The 20,029-nt window shown below is 42.3% G+C and overlaps 1 protein-coding gene across 1 annotated transcript in view; it reads right to left on the minus strand.

Annotated features, from left to right (window-relative positions):
* Window positions 1-6,827: 6,827 nt before the first annotated feature.
* The window catches only part of LOC113439697 (kininogen-1), a 34,598-nt gene continuing 21,396 nt past the window's right edge, over window positions 6,828-20,029 (minus strand). The window contains exons 3-12 of the mRNA XM_026705661.2: window positions 17,669-17,877; window positions 15,719-15,829; window positions 15,365-15,449; window positions 13,434-13,624; window positions 12,850-12,957; window positions 11,091-11,172; window positions 9,560-9,732; window positions 9,001-9,108; window positions 7,951-8,043; window positions 6,828-7,019 (exon numbers count right to left, since the gene is read on the minus strand). Of these exons, the coding sequence (XP_026561446.2) occupies window positions 6,942-7,019; window positions 7,951-8,043; window positions 9,001-9,108; window positions 9,560-9,732; window positions 11,091-11,172; window positions 12,850-12,957; window positions 13,434-13,624; window positions 15,365-15,449; window positions 15,719-15,829; window positions 17,669-17,877 (1,238 nt within the window). The 3' untranslated portion in view covers window positions 6,828-6,941. The remainder of the gene's footprint in view (window positions 7,020-7,950; window positions 8,044-9,000; window positions 9,109-9,559; window positions 9,733-11,090; window positions 11,173-12,849; window positions 12,958-13,433; window positions 13,625-15,364; window positions 15,450-15,718; window positions 15,830-17,668; window positions 17,878-20,029) is intronic.

Here is a 20,029-nt window from a genome sequence, read left to right on the forward strand (position 1 = left end):
AAAGAGCTTCAAGATATCAGAGGAGGTGTATCTTCCTAACAGATACCAGAGAACTCAAAGCAAACAAAGCTATTTCCTGGCCTCAAGTCAAGTCACAATCTATAAGCCATGTAAACAACCTTTGGGATTTATTTAAGCCACAAACTTTTTTTTTTTAAAAAAAACAAGTTTATTCACCTGCAAGTTGGCAATCTCAAGGTTTTCAAAACATACGGTCCTGATGGTAGGTTATGTTGGGTAATTTCAAGGATATTTTCCAGAATAATGCATAAGGGGGTTCTTAAAACATCTGTTCTTAAAACATCTGTTTCTAAGCAGTTGTAAGTGGAGTTAACCCCATTTTACAATCTTTCTTGCCACAATAGGGTAAGTTAATCACTCCAGTTGTTAAGTACTAGTTCAGTGTCCTCTGATAGTGAAATTTAGCATCCCAGGTTGTAATGGAATTACAATCTTTAGAATATCTTCCATTTTACTGCGAATCATTTCCCAGTAATGTTTGGATTTACAATACTGCAATCACATATGAAGAAAGCATCCAGGCAATATGTTACAGAATCCAGATATTTTTAAGGCAAGGAATTATTCATTGCAGCAATCAAGACTGTAGTAATATAGAGGTAGTCTTCAACTTAGTTTCATTTAGTGATCATTTGAAGTTATAATGGCACTGAAAAAAGTGACTTATGATAGCTTTTCACACTTATGACATTCCTGTAGTCACATAATCAAAACTTGTATGCTTGGCATATATTTATGATAATTGCAGATTATGTGAACTGCAACCATCTTTTTGTGACCCTCCAATGAGCAAAGTCTATGGGTAACCATGCTACTATTTACTAAGTCTGCATTACTATTACTATTAATCCTCCTATCCTTCCTTTCACCCATCTCCTCCCACTTATGACTGCATGACTGTTGCTTGTATCCTAATGATTTTTATTGACTGTTTCCTAGTATGATTTGATTGCTTATTGTATACTATGATTATTATTAAGTGTTGCACCTTACAATTCTTGACTCTTGACGAATGTATCTTTTCTTTTTAGTACACTGAGAGCATTTGCACCAAGACAAATTCCTTCTGTGCCCAATCAAAAAGAATTCTATTCTATTCTATTCTATTCTATTCTATTCTATTCTATTCTATTCTATTCTATTCTATTCTATTCTATTCTATTCTATTCTTTCCTGTTCTGTTCTGTTCCGTTCTGTTCTGTTCCATTCCATTCCATTTCATTCCATGTCAAATATGACAGTTTTGCTGGTGCAGGATTTCTGTGAGATTTTCCTGTCATAAACTTGCTTGGAGGCATGGAAATATGAGCCTTGACAGTGGCAGAGTGTGAAAAATGATTTGCAGGGAGAGCCAATCTCTTTCTCAAATTGGAGTGTCATGCATCTCCTGAAACAAAGATCGGTGTTCTTTGAAGTGGCCCCTGATAAGCATGCCAACCAGCTAGCATGGCACATCAGTTGTCCAAGTTATGGAGTGACATTTTCCGTCATTTTGTCAGGCTTGCCCCAGCTAGGTCCCTAAGAAAGAAAGACCGTTGATTCTTTGATGTATATGGTGCAAACAAGAGAGAAAAAGTTCCGGCCCTTCCCTTCCCCTCCCCCCCCTTCCTTTCCCTTGTGTTTTGGGAACTGCTCGGATATTTGGTGTTGCTTGCAATTCACATTCCTTTCCTAGGCTCGCCAGCCTTGAAGGCTGGAATCGACTGGTTCTCACACTTCTGGTTTCCTTCAGGATTGTCACTCCCCCACCCATCTCTATTTTTTACATGCCAATTGCTTACTTCCTTTCCTCCCCTCTTCCCCTAACAGTTTACGGCAGGATGCCAGCAAATGCTAAGCTGAAGATGGCAGATCTGACACATTCTCTCCAGTGGTAGGATTCAAATTTTTTTTACTACCAGTTCTGTGGGTGTGGCTTGGGGTGTGTGTGGCTTGGTAGGCATGGCAGGGGAAGGGTACTGCAAAATCCCATTCCCTCCTCACCCCACTAACCTGCTTTCCAGCTCCATTCTCCCGTGTAGGGCAACCAAAGAAGACCCAAATAATCAGCTGGGACTCAGGAGGCGGAGAATAGGTGGGGGCAGGGCCAGTCAGAGGTAGGATTTGCTGGTTCTGTGAACTACTCAAAATTTCCGCTACTGGTTCTCCAGAACTGGTCAGAACCTGCTGAATCCCACGACTGATTCCCTCCATAAGCTGGCAAAAAGGAGGTGAGCTGAGCAATAGCAGGGAAGGAGAACAATGAAGCACAGGCAGCTTTACTGCTCCCTAATGGTCTAAATGGAAGAAACCAGAAGCCCAGATGTATCTTCAGGGAGCCTGGCGTTCTTCTGATCGTAACATGACTGTCACCAAGTGGCTGTGATTGGTTTCTTCAGGCTATAACTTAGTAGTAGGAGGAGAGATGTGGCTCTCCTCGACCCTGCTGGTGATCTCCCCTCTCTTCACCACCTCTACGGGGTGGCTTAGCCCTGAAGCCAGTTGGCTCGGGGCGCTCCAGCGGCAAGCCCAGGCAGAAACCACGCACAATCACGGATTCCCGCCTGCCGCCGAAGCCCTGCAAACCGGAAGTCCACTGTGATTGGTTTCTTCAGGCTATAACTTCGTGGCTGTCAATCAGCAGGACAGCTCAAAAGAGAAAGCGGAGTCTTTCTGTGTAAAACAGGAATCTTACAAAGAAGCTTACGGAGGGCAATGAGAAAATAGATTACTGGGAGGGATATATCTTCGTGGGAGAAGACTAAATCACCAAGAGTTTCTGTATCCGTAAGATATGATCCTAGGAAAAGGTTAATCACCAGGGGACACAAGAAAGACTGACCAAGGACGCTGTAGGGGGTATGCTGCTGTTGAGAAGAATAAGGCAATGGATCAGGGGGACAGGAGATGACGGCTTCATTTCCAGCTGTGCCAGCCCCCTGGCTCTAAACCGAGGCTCTCCCATGCCTCACTTTAAGACCAGAGGCTCTCCCATGCCTCACTTTAAGACCTCAGAGGGACTTTAGAAGCTGTTTTGGTTTTTCTTCTCCCCAGCTTCCACAAACCATTTAAAAAATCGCCACATCTTCTGTGCAATCCGTCTGATGGATTTTGGGAAGCACAAAGGAAATTTTTACACAGAACAAGAATTTTTGGGCTTCTAGTCTCAAACTGTCATGGGGGGGGCGCACAAGACAGGTTTATGGGACATATGGCCACTGGTGGGTTTTTTGTTTTTTTTTGGCAGCTGGTGGCCAAGAACAAGAACAAAACTAGCAGCTCTGCCTTTTGCTACAAACTATTCTTGGCCCTTGTGTTTTGCCCTCACAATTAATTGGTTTACAACAATTCTGGTGGCCAATTCTCGCTTTTATCTATAGCCAGAGGTGGGCTTCTAACAGGGGTTCGGGAGAGCCCCTAGCTAAGATTCTGTGCAGTTCAGAGAAATCCCACTCCCACTCCCTCAAATCCCACTCCTGACTGGCCCCACCCACCCCTCCCCTCCTCTCCCCTCCCTTCCCAGGAGCCCCCATGTGGCCCGTTTTGGATGCAGGTAAGTGCAGGGTGTGTGTGTGAAAAACAGGCCTCCCAGAAGTTCAGGAAGGCCAGAAATGGGCCCATTTTTGAAGCCCACGCCTGTCTGTAGCACCTGGAATCGATAACATGCACACTGCCAGATAATCTCAAAAGGAGGTCATTGGTTGCCCTTTGAGAGGAATGCTAGAGAGCTGTTCTGGAATCACAATCGGGTACCTCAACCACAAGGCCTGTCCACCATCAGAAAAGAGAAAAAAGCCGGTGGCAGGACAGGGACGTCCAGAGGTGGAGAAGCCCAGCTGGGGCTTTCGAACACCTCTTCTCGCGCTTGGAGGGATCCCAGTGGATACACGAAACCCGTAGAGCTTTGTGTCAGAATAGAGGACCCCGGGTTGCTGTTTGGGGTAGGCAACTCCCAGCAACGAAGGAAGAGCCTCTGAGACCAGCGCGATTGAGCCAGCTGCCAGCTAATGGCGGCTCCAAAGTCCGGTCTGCCACTGAACTGACGAAGCAAAAAGTGACTGCCTGAAGGGTCTGAGCAGAAAAGGGCAGAAGGACTACAAAGCCGTGAGAGAGATCGGTCTGATTCTCCCTGTTTCATTGTGAGTAACAGCGGGGGAAGCTGGAGACAAGCGGCTAGAAAAGCAGTTTGAAAGTGTGGATTGGAGCGTTGCCGAGGAGAGAAAAAGGCGTGGGGAATTTAAGAAGCTCGGGAGTGGATTGCCATCTCGGATCAGCGCGTGAGAAGGCTAGAAGACTAGGAGAGGATTTTAGCTGCGAAGGAGGGCAGAGCGAGAGGTAGAGAGCCAGATAATGACGCACTGACTTTTATATGCAAGATCCTTTCCTTTCAGCATTATTGCCTACAAACTGATTTTTAAAGTGATCGATCTGAGGCGGATGCCCAAAGTGACTGTGGATTGACAATTGCTGGCAGAAGGGAAGAAGAGGAGGGAAGAAGAAGGAAGAGACAGACGGAAGCCTGGCCAAGACTGTTCGCTGATCGCAGACAGCAATTAGTCAGCACTTCCTCCCCTGCTTCCTTGGTGCGCCCAGGAGGAGAGACTATAAGACTAAAACGCCAGCCCCAACTCAGACTTGTTTTTCTATGGAACTAATCCTACAGATACGTGCTTTGTGATTCCCTAAAATTGAAAAGACCCTTTCCTCCTGCATTCTTTCTCTCTCTCCCTTTCTCTTTGTTCTTTCCTTTTTTTCTATAATAGTTAAAAATACAAGTATAAAGGCAAACTGCTTGTTACAGTTATTAGGGTTTACAGATTAGACTCTCTTGGATATATAAAAATTTTAAGGACTGTTAATAGGGGTGTCTCAGATAAAATGGAATCTTAAATATTAATATACACTATAGGACAAAAATATATATAGTGAGATATTCTAGAGTTGGTTGTATGCTTTAAACAAGTATGATTTATTAGGGGTAAAATACAATTAACTCTGGTATTTGAATTTAATATAGAGAATAATACATAATACATAATACATATTATTTGATTACATTCTATTGTATAGCATCTATTGTATAGTATTGTATAGTATCTGATAACTCTCTATTGAATTGGAATTTAATTTGCCTGAATGACAGATTGGGCCGAAGAAAGAGACCTAAAATTATCTGGTGTGTAAGCTCAGCAAATAGATTTGTAATCACACTCAAAGGGCCATTACATCGAATGGTGATTTGGGATAATATTCTTAACATTGTCCAATTGCAGAAAAGAGAAAAAAGCCTGCCTAGATTAATCATAGAAAGAATCATACATGCCCAGAGTGACTGGGAGTCATGCTGCATATAAATGTTAAGAGGCAAAGGTAATACAGATAGTAATAGGTGCAATCCCCAGCAACTGAAACTTTCTTGAATATCATCAGCATTGACAAACTCACCATCAATCAATTGCTAAAGGCAGGTTTACATGGAACAGCTTACATTCTGTGAAGATACCTTTAAAAAATATCAACAACTGTCAGGTCCTTTGAAAGGACTTCTTAATAGGTGGACTAAATCCAGTCTGAACATCTGGCTGACCAAGCGATTAATAATAATAATAATAATAATAATAATAATAATAATACAATACGGGCATTCTAGGAAGACCAGGGGTGCGATTCAAAAATCCCAGCAACCAGTTCACTGCCCAGGTGCTGGATGGGTGTGGCTGTGGTGCGTGTGGCCTACCAGAACTTCCAGGAGGGCTGTTTTTCACCTTCCCAAGGTTCAAGGGGCTTCCCTCGGGCCTCTGGGAGGGTGAAAATGGCCTCCCCCAGTTTCTGGAGGCTGTCCAGAAGCCAGAAACAGGCCCATTTCTGAACTTCCAGTACTTTTGGTAGGGCCGTTTTTCACCTTCCAAAGGGACCAGAGGCTTCCCTCAGGCCTCTGGGATGGAAGGGCTGTTTTTCCCGCATCCTTTGCACTTACCTGCATCAAAAATAGTCCGTGTGAAGACTCTTGGGAGGGGTGGGCAGGTCTAGCCAGTCGGTTCAAATAGCAGTTCAGCAAACCAGATGCAAATTTAACATCCAGTTCTCCCGAACCGGTCTGAACCGGTAGAATCCCACCCCTAGTAGTTGTGTTTCCTAGCTGGGTCATGCATGGATACGTCTTAGCTTGAGGTTTTCAAAACATGAGGGAGGGGTGCTTTCATTCTGAGAAGTAGTTCATTGCTTGTGAATGTGGGCTCTGAGGACATAAGTTTGGCTAAGTCTTCAGTGACATTTCTGATGTTTCAAATGATGCAAATTTAGTCCTCCGGTATTTTGATATATGTCTTTTATTTGTGATAACCAAGGAAAGGTATACAATCAGACATATGTCAATCCAGTAGTGAAAAGATTGGGTTAATTCATAAATATAATTGTATTGAATTAGTGCCATTCCTTATAAATTTGTCATAAAATATTGATTAGAATGAGGTATGTAGGAAAGTAGCTCACATTTGAAATTCCATCCTGACTGACTGACTGCAGAGAAACTTAACGTAATTCAACCATGGAGTTGCTGGGAATATTTTTCTCCAGGGTTGAAAAAGCAGGCAAGGCTGGTCCTGCAGAAGGCAGTTGTGCGCATTGCTGGCTGATTGAGGTGGCTGAATCACAGTTCTTGTTTCACTGTTGCTAACTATTTATTGTATCTTGCAAAACATTAAGAAGCTAAGCAGGCAGTTGCTGCAGGCCAACCTTGGCTGCAACTGTATTTAAGTGTTATGCTTTTATGCAGTCAGAAATCCCAAGAACATCAGCATTTCCAAGAGTGGAGAAATAGTTCACTGTTTTCTTTCTTTCTTTCTTTCTTTCTTTCTTTCTTTCTTTCTTTCTTTCTTTCTTTCTTTCTTTCTTTTTTCTTTTTTCTTTTTTCTTTTTTCTTTCTTCCTTCCCTCCTTTCTTTACCATTTCTGTTCCTCATAATCATGAAAGATGTTAAATCCATCCTCTAAAATGTTGGGTTCTTCCAATTCATGAGCCTGGAAGACACATACACAAAAACGGATTTTCAGATGGGTCGGGTAAAGGCCTTGGCAGCTTGGAAAGGAAAGCACAATCAACATCTTGAACGGAACGGTGAAATGCAGAAATAAGTCTCTGAATTATGTGAGACTTTCAAGAAGAGATTGGACTGCCATTTGTCAGAAATGGTACAGGGTCTCCTCCTTGGGTGGGGGGTTGACTAGATCAGGGGTCTCCAACCTTGGCAACTTTAAGACTTGTGGACTTCAATTCACAGAGCTTTGCTGGCTGAGGAACTCTGGGAGTTGAAGTCCACAAGTCTTAAAGTTGCCAAGGTTGGAGACCCCTGGACTAGACGACCTACAAAGTTCTTCCAACTCTGTTAATCTGTAAATTCCTGTGGTTTTTGAGGCATGAGCCTACAAGTAGCAGAAATTTTGAGTAGTTTGGAGAACTGACAAACACCACTTCTGACTGGCCCTGCCCCCATCTATGCTCTGCCTCCCGAGTCCCAGCTGATCAGCTGGGTCTTCTTTTGTTACCCTGCACAGGAGAACAGACTGGAAAGCAGGTTAAAGCAAAACCTTTAAAACATTATTCCTTAGCTTGATGACCTCTGTATGTATTGGTCAGCATTTTCTCTCTCTAGCAATTAAGAGAATTAAGTGGTCCAAATTAACAACATCACTTCCTGCTGATGTATCCTACCCTCCAATACCAATCAGCTTTTATCCATCTTTAAGAGGAACAATTTCATGAGTACAATTAATATTTCTAGACTTCTTCTCTACCACTTTCTCTAATTTATCTTCATAACAGAACATCTGAAAATCTGATTATCAATTCCTTGGGAAATATACCAACATTTCTGGGCCTATACACAGATTATCACATTTGGTATTAGGACGGGAGAGTGATAGAGGTGAGGATGGAGACAGATTTGAATACCTGGAAAGGTTGATCGTCTGTGCAGGTCACTTCTGGTACGACTGATGGCTCCCAGGGTTTTACATAAATTAAGGCATGGCAGGTCATCAGTTCCTGTCAACCAAACAAAACAGAAAGGGAAACACTCATCTCTTGTCAAATATTGACATATAGATAAAATGCCATGTACAGAATAATTATGTTTTGAATTGAATGGTGTTTTGGAAGAATGTCCTCTTTTCCAAAAGTTGACCATTTAAAAAAAAATTGTTTTCTGAATAGTGTCTTTTATCTATGGGGAAAAGGAATTCTTTCAAAACATTGAAGCAAGGAGTATAAATTAAAGTTGTAAAATCATGACCTACATCTTTGTGTGTACGTGTGTGTGTATGTGTGTGTGTGTGTGTGCACATGTGTGCATGAGTGCAAAAACCCGTTCCCAATAAGGGTATATGCAAATATGTTTGGGGTCTTGGGCTTTCCAACTGATTCAACAGCAAGTTGGAGCAAACTGGGGCATAGATCTCCTTCATTTAATTATAGCCCAATATTAAACTAAATAACGAGTCTTGGTAGATTAAAATGGGCACATTGTGTGAATGAGGCAATTCTTTTCATCTTAGGGTTTGTTTGGGCCCAGGAGTTTTATTAACTTGTGTTTAGTGCTTAGGTTTGAGTAGACATACATCGGATTGTCTTATCGTAAAGATTATCTCAAGACATAATATGCATCCATAGAGAAATGCAACATTTCCCACCAATGTTCCATTTTAAGAATCTGCTTTAAAATGAACTCGTTCCCTTAAGCCTTCCCAAAGGTGCTTTTTCAAGAGGCTACTGGATTTTCTGGTTTTTCTTTGAAGACGCTTCTCATCCAAGAAGCTTCTTCTGCTCTGAAGCTCTTCTCTGGAGAAGCTTCTCAGATGAGAAGCGAAACGTCTTCAAAGAAAAACCAGAAAGTCCAGTTGCCTCTTGAAAAAGCACCTTTGGGACAACCATGACCTGGATGACCTCCATAGACATTGTTCCCTTAAGTAAAATATTCCTCTTGAACTAATCCGAGTGTCTTACACCGCCTTTTACAGCATGACAGTTTTTATCTGGCTTCTCAACTTCAGCCTTGGAGCAATTTGTTCTCTGAGCTTTGAAGTCAATTCGATATACATGTCCAACCAACATCTGAAATTCAAGGAGAAAAATGATTAGCAACTGTATTTAGACTGGATGCTGAATACCACGAAGAACAAAAATCTTGGCTTGCTATCTAGTTAGCTCATGTGGCCCCAAGGACGCATCCCTTCTCCAGGATTCTAATAAAAGCAAGCAAGAGAAAGATCCAAGGAAAGATGGTGTCCTCTTAGAGGCATAGAAGAAGCTGCCATGGATCAAATCAAACTACTGATCCCTCATGCCGAATATTGTTGATGTCCACAAGCTACATCCCTGGTTATCCCACCCATTTACCTGGGGGAAGTTCAAACATATAAACCACTGGTCTTCCATTACAATATCAACTTTGTATGAGGCCAGCTGAACTGGGAAAGGAGTCAAGGTCAAAAGATAAGTCTACCTCAAACCATGTTTTTAAAGAAAATCTATCTTGAAATACAATGGTAGTCAGAATTCACACCTGTCCTGATATCTTTGTTATATCCACAATTTTGAAATAAAAGTCACTGCTGCTTTTGATGTTAAATAATTTCACAACAGCTTCTAGAGGCCTCTTCAGTTCTTGACTGTCTGGTGCAAGTGGGCTGTGGCAACCAGGGCACGCTTGGGCAAGAATTCTCATATTGTCTTCAGCTGTTGAAACACATAAATAAAAATACAGGTTTATATCAGGTTATTTTAAAAAAGGAAAGAGTACAAGAATGGCAGTTTGCACCTATCTTATTTTTTTCTTTTTGGTAAGAGATTAATGAACACATTTGGCCGATGCCAAAAATGCATGAGTGCAAATTGTTCTGTAGCAGTTTGGAATTTGCTGTTAGTGGAGGCTATCTACGGATTTATCATGGCCACCAACTTGTGCATATAAAAATAATGATTTATTTATTCCATTCCACTATACAGTACTGCTCATTACTAAAAATGGCAGACAGCATTGTTCTTCCTTGAGCCAATAAAGCACTAAAGCGGTACGGTGCTTTCAAAAACGACTGAAATATTTCTGAAAACAGGCTGTAAATTAAAAACGTTTGGCATCAGAATCTCGCCGGCTCAAGGAAGAAGAACATGGATCTCAATTTCAATAATATAGCCTGTTGATATCTGTTAGATCTGGGAGGACGGGTCCAAAGACAGAGACAAGACTCAGATAGCAACAACAGCTCTTTATTAGTGACTTCAGATCTGAGCGAAATATCCCAGCTGCAGCAGCCCCTTATATAGGGCTGGCTGCGGCTAGGCAGCCAATGATGGTGATTTGAGTTTGCCGTGCTTGGTTAGACCAATCGCGGCAGCCCGTTAACTAGCCAATTGGATCAGTCTGAGGCGACCAATCACGATCTGCTGCCAGCGGGCCAATCCGAGTTGCAGGCTTTCAAGCCTGCTAGTCCGGAACAATATCTATGGGTCGTCCTTAATTCAAACAGTCTAAACCTGTAGCCTGTAAATAATTTTGGAAGCACTCCCTAACCTGGCCTTTTCAACCACACTTGTTTTCAGATGGCCAATGTGTGACTCTCCAAAAGTTGAACTCCAAGTCCCATGATCCTCTCTACTTTGTCTGGTTGGCTGGGGCCTGATAGGTTCTGCCCATTTCCAGTATCTTTTGAAAGTATGGCCAGAAGGGGGTGATTCTGGGAACTGTAGGTCAGCGCTTCTAAGGGGGCGTTGATATCGCTATTAGAAAACCCTAAAGAATGATCTTGCAAACTGTAAAAACAAGAATGCTTTTAACCTTCTCTCTCTTTTTTTTCTTTTTTCCTTTTTCCTTCTTCTTTCTAAATTCTTTCCTTTTCTCCTTCTCCTCTTTCCTTTCCTTTCCTTTGCCTATTTGTGTATGTATTGTTGGTTGATTTTAATTGTAAAAACTAATAAACTATATTCTAAAAAAAAAGAAGAAGAAAACCCTAAAGAATGGAATGCGTGAGAAAATGGATCTGTGGTTGCTCAGGAACACCAGGCAAGACTGAATCAAGGAAGCAACAGTTACAAACCTTCCGGTCTGCATTCCACTTCTGAATGGATGAGAGTGCCTCTATTGTCAACGTAGGCTTTAGCTTCACAGAAAACTTTTAGCTGGAAGGGGACAAAAAGCAAGAAGTCTGAACCACGCTTTTATCAGGCAGCTCCTTTGTTGCACTCAGTTTTTCCAGATGGCATTAGGAGTGAGTTGCTGGGGGTTCGCAGGGGTTCGGGAGAGCCCCTAGCTAAGATTCTGTGTAATTCAGAGAACCCCCAAATCCCACTCCTGGCTGGCCCCGCCCACCTGTCTCTCCCTTCCCAAGAGTCCCCACACAGCCCGTTTTGGATGCGAGGTAAGTGCAGGGCATGTACGGGGGGAGGGTGAAAATTGGGCCTCCCGGAAGTTTAGGAAGGCCAGAAATGGGCCCGTTTCTGGCTTCCAAAGAGCCTCCAGAGCCCGGGGAGGGCAACCCCCCTCACACTGGTTCAGGAGGCCGAATAGGCCACACCCACCATGGCCACGCTCACCCAGCAACCGGGCAGAGAACCCTTTGCTACAATTTTTGAAGTCCACCCCTGGATGGCATCCCTGTATGACTGGCACAAAGTATAAGTGTGAGTTCATTCCCGATTCTAGATAACCTGCTCCAATAGAGAGGAGCCTTTTTGTTACATGCACATGATATCGGATTATCTTTGGCTGTATCCAGTGGTGGGATTCAAATAATTTAACAATCTGTTCGTGCAGGGTAGGGTTCTCTGTCGTGGGAAGTGTGGCCCATCCCTGTTCTCCAGCTCTGCCACACATGCGGGACAAGCCTCTCACGACGGCCAACATGACCCTGGGAGAACCAGTTGTTAAATTTCCACCCTTTGCCAAAAGGCTACTTCTGAGGTGGCTGGATGGAGTCACTGAAGCAGCAGGCATGAGCTTAACTCCAGAAGATGGTAGAGGACAGGAAGCCTGGTGGAATATTGTCCATGGGGTTGCGATGGGTCGGACACGACTTTGCAACTAACAACAACTTTCCCTGTTCAAAACTGTTCACAAGCTGCTCTCTGTCTGTCTGTCTGTCTGTCTGTCTGTTTGTCTGTTGCGGTTAACTGGCAGCAGGTACGGACGGCTGAGGAGAGAGAGGACTCAGATGAGGGGCCAGGACCCTTAGAGAGTGGACTGCTGCCTTCAAAGATTGTGGGGGCTGGCAGCAGTGATGAGGAGGTTTCCAAGGAGCCTATGTCAAGTGCACGTGCACGCAGGATTGTTCGTAGGAAAGAGCAGCTACAACAGCATGGGCAACTCAGGAATAAGGCTGCAAGGTAATGGGCCCTCCTTCAAGAAGATAAAAGCCAGCTGTGAACGGAACATACTTTGCAGAAGGCAAAGACGTTTTGATACTCCAGCCTCGTGGACATTCCAGTATCCTGAGTTTGTATTTGAAGATTCTTGTATTGCAAATTATTTCTTGTCTGTTATCTTTTGGCAAGTCTTGCAGTTTGCCAAGGCTTGTGCTTATCACAACTAATTATTTTGTAAAAGTATTACAAGGTTTCTGTTCCTTTTGGATTGTGTCTGATTTGTTGGAAATGGGCGTGGGTCAGAATACTATCTATCTGTCTGTCTGTCTGTCTGTCTGTCTGTCTTTCTTTCTGTCTGTCTATCCATTCATTCATCCATCCATCCATCCCTGCCTTCCTTCTTGCACTTCTACACTACCTACCTAGTGTACCTCCTTGCACACTGTTCAGGAATCTCTGTCTCGTAGGAGTACTACATAAAAGAAATTCACTTACACCTCCAGAAAGGGGTCTACATTCTGGACTCAAATCCAAAAATTCCTTCTTGGAACAATTTGTTTCATTTATGGAATATTTAAAACGGTAATTCACTCCATTAACCACCTACAAGAAAATTTAAAGAGAAGTTGCACAGGACAAGTACTTTGTTAGGAAAAAAAGGAATTAGCTTGCACAGTTTATCTCAGGTCTGTATTTTTTTTCTTTTAAATGATGGTTTCCAAAATATACACAAGGGGAGGAAACTCAAGGAAGAGCCGTGGTGGTGCAGTGATTAGAATGCAGTACTGCAGGCTAGCTCCCTGCTCACTCCAGCAGTTCAATTCTGAATGGCTCAAGGTTGTTTCAGCTTTCCATCCTTCCAAGGTCAGTAAAATGAGGACCCAGATTATTAGGGGCAATGTGCTGACTATGTAAACCACTTAGAGAGGGTCTGTAAAGTACTATGAAGTGGTATATATGTCTAAGTACTATTACTATTCAACTCTTTTCAGATTTTAGCTAAAATCTATTAAAATACCACATTCTGTATTAAGTCATGATGTTAGTTAAGATGGAGAATTATTGGAATATATACAAACCTGACTTTCAGCCTCATTTATTACTGGAAAGCCAAATAAGGAAGAGTGTTGACTCTGATTGTTAAATTGCCGCACGGTGTGTCTCACAATATGAAGCACTCTTGGACTAAGAGTTTTTATGCGATGCCAACAACCTACGCATTGACTCAAACCCACAAATTCCACATGGGATTGTTCTATGTTTTGCTGTCCTGGAAGCAAGCCAATAATAAATTACAACAAGGGAAACAAAAGGAGGCAAATTAAAAAGGGAAGTTACATGGAAATTACCACAGTATACAAACAATTAAGGCTTGCAGGTAAAAAAAAAAAAGAGGTAAGGAATCACCTTAACCTTGCCTTTGGGAAAGAATGAGCAATGCGGGGCAATTCATCTTAGAGAAATTGATGGTAGACAAAAATTACACCTTTCTTTTTGAACATTGGGATTGGGATTTCTTTTTAAACATTGGGATTTATAACATGTAACTTTGCACACGTAGTTATTTGCACATTCATATCAAAAGAAGTGAATCTAGTCCCAGCCTATATAATCTTGCTAGGCAAAAGGATGTATATAGCACCCTACCTCAACTGTACCCTCCTGGTGACCACCAGGTCTACCCTGTTTCCCCAAAAATATGACCTACCCTGAAATTAAGTCCTAGCTTGATTTTTACACATGGGCCCAATATAAGCCTTACTCCCAAAATAAGCCCTAATTAAGATCCCACCCACTCCAGAGTGCATGGGTAACAATTAAGCTAGTGTGTGATGGGAGGTGGTGGAGCTGCCCTACTGCTTACCTTTGGACAGTTGTAGCCAGGCCTTGCACACCCCGACACCTGCCTTGCCGACCCATTTCTTCTCCAGCCAGCAAAGCTGGCAAGGCTTTCCTGAAGGCCTCTGTAGCTGATAACAAAGCTCCGGATCGATCTGGAGCTCTGTTATCAGTTGCAGAGGCCTTCAGGAAAGCCTTGCCAGTCACAGAAGAAGTTCCTGAAGGCCCCTGACAGCAAAAAGGAGGCCGGGGGTGACATGTGCAAGTGAGATTAGTCAGTGGATGACTTCCCCTAAAAATAAGACCTGGTGCCTTAGTTGGTGGGAAAAAAAATCAGGGTCTTATTTTGGGGAAAAATATTAGAACTGTTCTAATATATTAGAACTGTAATTCCCGGAATTCCTTCCCAGGATTCTTTTACTTTTGAATTCAGGGAGTTCTGAATACAACTTATAAGGTAGCGATGTATAGGATTGTGGTGCAGGAGCAAAATGATTTTTTTTAAAGAGTTTAAAAGTTAAAGTTTAAAGTCATCATTCAGCCCTTAACCATTCTCCAAAAATTCAAACAGCCCAAAGGTTTTTTAACCTACCACATTCTATTCCAACAATATACAACTCCTTATTTTTCAGCTGAGTGATTCATATACTGAGTTACATATTGGAAATTGAGGCTCAAGTTACGGGTAGTCCTCAACTGACAACAATTCAGTTAGTGACTGTTCAAAGCGGCCCTGAAAAATGTGACTTACGATCGTTTTTCAGCATCCTTATGATCGTGTGATCAAAATTCAGATGCTTGGCACCTGGTTCACACCAAGTCCTAGGATCATGCGATCTCTTTTGCGAACTCAAAGGGGATCATGCGATCCCTTTTGCGAACTCAAAGGGGAAGCCAGATTCACTTAACAAACAGGCTACTAACTTATCAACCACAGTGATTCACTTAACAACTGTGGCAAGAAATGGGGCAACACTCACAATAACAGAAATTCTGGGCTTAATTGTGGTCATAAGTCAAGGACTTATGGTGGTGGTATCATCCTGATCCCGCCCCACCTCACAAGCATTGGTTTAAATCTGGCCACTGATTTTTTCTCTCTCCATTATTTTCAGGAACAGGATAGAAAAGGGGTGAATTTTTCAGATTTCTAACTTGAACATTTACTTACCTTGGCTAATTTTGCAATTTTGTGAAATGGAGGTAAACTGTTCTGATTCATTAATGTCGATGTTAGCTGTGCACTTTCCAGAGTGCTGAAAGACAAGCAAAAGGAGACATCAATTTGATATGTTAAATAGGGCACTACTCTTACCTGTGAGAAGTTGTGCAAATCCACTTTCCGCTGTTACGAAACAGATGGTCCCTACAAGGTCCCTTCCAACTCTGATTATTTGTTAACTGTTATATTAAGGTTTCTTTTGCCTGGTTGCGTATGGTGATCCTGGCTGGTGATCCTCTTTCTTCTTGCTGTCCCCGCTAAACTCTTTTCTGCCACTTCAAAGGAGGAAGAATGCATACTTACTGCTTTTGAGGTCCTTAAAAGTTCACACTTTTGCCAAGGCTTATCCACAGCAATTGGACACACGGTTTCTCTTACGTGATAGATGATGAGGAATTTTTTCCTAGGATCTGCCTGAAAAGATTACTTAAATGAGTGCCGTTGCAGTTTCAAATTCATGTAATTAATAAATGGATAGGCTCGAATACACGATTGGGGTGACTAACAGTTAAAAACAACACAGAATAAAGCGAAACACAACCAGTGATTGAAAACATAAACAACATAAATTATCCCAAAGCTGCATTCTTATTAATGGTGGCCAACCCACCTGGGTGGCTCATGGCCTAGGAATTAAAAAAAAAAACTTGCCAATGTTCAGCAATGGGTGGAAACTACTCAAGGAGAGAAGCAACTTAGAAGTAAGGAGAAATTTCTTGACAGTGAGAACAATTAATCAATGGAACAACTTGTCTGCAGAAGTTGTAAATGCTCCAACAGTGGAAGTTTTTAAAAAGATGTTGGATATCCATTTGTCTGAAGTGGTGTAGGGTTTCCTGCCTAAGGAGGGGGTTGGACTAGAAGACCTGCAAGGTCCCTTCCAACTATCCTATCCTATCCTATCCTATCCTATCCTATCCTATCCTATTCTATTCTGTGTTTCTCGAGCATGTAATAGTCCAAAGAACCTCAGAGAAATAGTTGAAGTTGTATCAATACAGGTAGTCCTCAATTTACAACCATTTGCTTGGCAATTGTGCAAAATTACAGTGGTTCTGGGAGGAAAAATGACCGTCCTCACACTTATGACCGACACAGCACCATCATGGTTACATGATTGAAATTTGAGCACTTGGCAACCAGCATGTATTTATGACGGTCCGGCATCTTGAGGGTCATTATTTACCACCTTCCCAGCCAGCTTCTGTCAATCAAAATCAATGGGGTAAGCTGGATTCACTTAACGACTGCATGATTCACGCAATTGCATTGATTCACTTGACAACCGTGCCAAAAAAAGGCAGTAAAATCAGCTGCAGCTCATGAAACCACCTTGTTTAGCAAGATAAATTCTAGTCCCAATTAAGGGTCTTAAATTGTGGACTATCTTTAATGGCTTTGTAGAGGGAAGCACTTTGGATGCAGACAGAAAAAGGTGTTTTCTTGGATTATGCAGGCTCATTCTCTATTGTAGTGTGATCCCTGGAATACACCCAATTGCCTTAGGGAGGCTGCCAACAGGGCATGTGTGCATACCCACAATCTCTCTCAGGATCACTTGGAATCCAAACGGCTCCCTTGGATCGATTCCAGCATTGCCAATTCATTCCACGAATTAAATTCATGGAAATCCCAAGTTAGGCGATGTTAAATGGAACGCACGCACCAAAAGGTTGCATCGTGTTATGTTTGTAGGGCAGAGCAGCAAAATTAGGAAGGAAGATCGTGCCCTCCAAAATTCGGGACTGCAGCTCCAATAATTCCCTCAGTTCCAGGGATTGAAATCCAATCGACTTCAAAAGTGCCAGACTCATAAAGATTGTCTGAAAATATGGGAGAATTCTCCCGCTCCCCAAATAAAGTTTTTGAAATTAAAACGCTTGGTTGGAAGGCAAATTCCCTCACTGCTTGTGGAATTAATTTTATTGAGCCGAAGTTCAATATTTTTGGATTATGTTGGGAAGGTCCACTTACTGTCACTAAATGTTCATTGGAATAGCAACGGGGCTCCTTTTAGCAAATCTTAGGTTGGGGGAATGAGATTACAAAAGAGAAAAATCCCAAGTAAAAAGAACTGAATACAGAAAAGATAACTATTTGTCACGCATGTGCTATTTTTCTTTCGTTCCGTTAAATTAAATATCAAATCAGATGACCACCATTCAATGTTGGGAGGAAGGTGCTGATGGTGCATTCCCCAATTATGAAATTCTCACTAATGAGCCTTCAGATGTTGTTAACAAATTTACTTACTATTCTGTAGGCATGAAGGATGGCACCTAGGGCCAACTTATTTCCATGACTTCTGTCTTCATTAAGTGCTGCTATTGCTCCAGCCACAGCATCGACAACTTCTGGATCATTTCTGTCCACTTTGTCTCGAGCGGCTTGGCAAAATCCAATGCCGAGGAGTAGCAGAATGAAGACTTCCATATCCAGGTTAGTGAAGCTCCTTTTGAAATCTGACGAATGTGTGAAGGGGAGAAAGAGCTTCAATATAACTGGTGGGGTATGTCCTCCTAATGGAATTCAGAGTGCTTAAATATAGGCAAAAGTCTTTCATGAGCTTGGGTCATACTGAACTGAAATGTCAGTGTGAACATCCTTTAGGGTTTATTTAAGCATTTGCTTTTTTTAAAAAAAAAATACTAAGTTTATTCACTTGCAGTTTACCAGGTAATTTGTTACTTTATAATGTCACGGTCAGAACATACAGTTCTGACTGTAGGTCACTTTGGGTCGGTTCAAGAATATTTTCCAGATTGATAATAGGCAGGTTTCAAAGGGAGAAAGAATGGAACTTAATAGTTTCCAAGCTTTGCAAGTTTTCCTTCTCTGTTGTCAAGCTTGAGGAGATAATTATGTCCATAACAGGATTAAACAGGTGTAAAAAAAATATGATGGAATTGCTGGTTTCATCAGAACTACAATGATTTTTCTCCTCTTTTTCAACTTGGTGTTTTGAAATATCCTAAGGAAGGAAAAAATGAGGTTGTTCTTTTTTTTAAAAAAAAAATCAGGGATGGAGAATTGGCTTTTATTAAAGGTGATATTCCTGCAGAAGTCAGCCTCTGGGGCAGAGATCCAGCAAATGGAATATAATCAGTTGCAACCGGGAGATAAACACTGCCCAAGTCCACATAGAAATAGTTATAGAACAGAGCTGGAAGGGACCTTGGAGGTCATCTAGTCCAGCCCCCTGCTCAAGCAGGAGAACCTATACCATTTCAGATAAGTGACTGTCTAGAAGTGATGGAGCGCTCATGATTTCTGAAGGCAAAGCTGTCCCACTGATTAATTGTCTTCACTATTAGGAAGTTTCTCCTTAATTCCAGGTTGCTTCTCTCTTTGATTAGTTTCCAACCATTGTTTCTTGTCCATGAGGGGTCTCCATCTATATTTGATTCACCAGCCCTTGTGGTATCACTGCTTTTAACTTGGGAACTCCAGTCACCTTTGAAAATATCTGTAGTGCAGAAGAGGGCTTGGATTCATGGTCTTGCCATAGTCTTGCCAGTGATGTCAAGAACATGGCAAGAGTTGTCCTCCAGAGTTGTGCTGGAGCTGCCTTGCAGCAGCTTTTAAATACCAATTATTTTACACCCCCACCCCACCCCCCCAATAATGTGAGCTGGTTAAGAGCACAGTTGAGCCATGGAATTGCCCTTGAAAACCACTTAAAAGCAGAAAGCTTTTAATACTATTTACTGACTAATATTTTCTGACAACAAAATTGGGATTTTAGTAAGCTAAAATGGGTCTGGCTAATATTTTAATGCAAACGTATTGTGGGAACCCAGTAACTGTCTTCTAGGTACTTGAGGGGCTGTTAGAAAGCAGAGTGGGTTGACTTGTTCTCCGAAGCACCAGAGGAAAAACAGTAATGGGTAGAAGCTTGCTAAGGAGAGATCCAACCTAGAGGGAGAATTTTCTGGCAGTGAGAACAATTAATCAATGGAATAGCTTGCATCCTGGACTTTTGGGTATTTCATCACTGGACATTTTCAAAAATTTGACCGAGATGGTATAAGGTCTCCTACCTTGAGCAGAAGGTTCGACTTCCAGGGTCTCTTCCAGGCCTATGTTTCTATGTTTATTGTCTTAGCATCAGGGGTGGGATTCAATTTTTTAACAACCGGTTCTATGGGCGTGGCTTAGTTGGTGGGTGTGGCTTAGTGGTCATGTGACTGGCTGGGTGTGGCCAATTCAACATCACTTACATCGAGGCATGCATCTCCTCATCTAGTCTCTTGTGACTGTGGGGATGCTGCAACAGTTGTAAGTGTGAAAAATGGTCATAAGTCACTTTTTTCAGTGCCACTGTAACTTTGAATGGTCACTCCACACAAGCAGAGTACCAGCAAAGGAGGGGAAAAAACTCCAAAGAAGTTCCAGAGACAGGAAGTCTAGTCCTGCCAAGAATGTAATCAGGGTTAATGGAGAGGCAGTTTCTGTAAGCAACACCAGAATGTTTCCTTCCTGCCTTCCTTACAGGACCAGGCCAGTAATTACTTCTAACAACTGGTTCTCCAAACTGCTTAGAATGTTAACAACCGGTTCTAGCGCATAGGTGCGAACTGGTAGAATCCCACCCCTGCTTAGCATGTTGGTTTA

The sequence above is a fragment of the Pseudonaja textilis genome, chromosome 4 (assembly GCF_049901715.1).
Source record: "Pseudonaja textilis isolate UNSWEBS1 chromosome 4, rPseTex1.2, whole genome shotgun sequence".
NCBI lineage: Eukaryota > Metazoa > Chordata > Lepidosauria > Squamata > Elapidae > Pseudonaja > Pseudonaja textilis.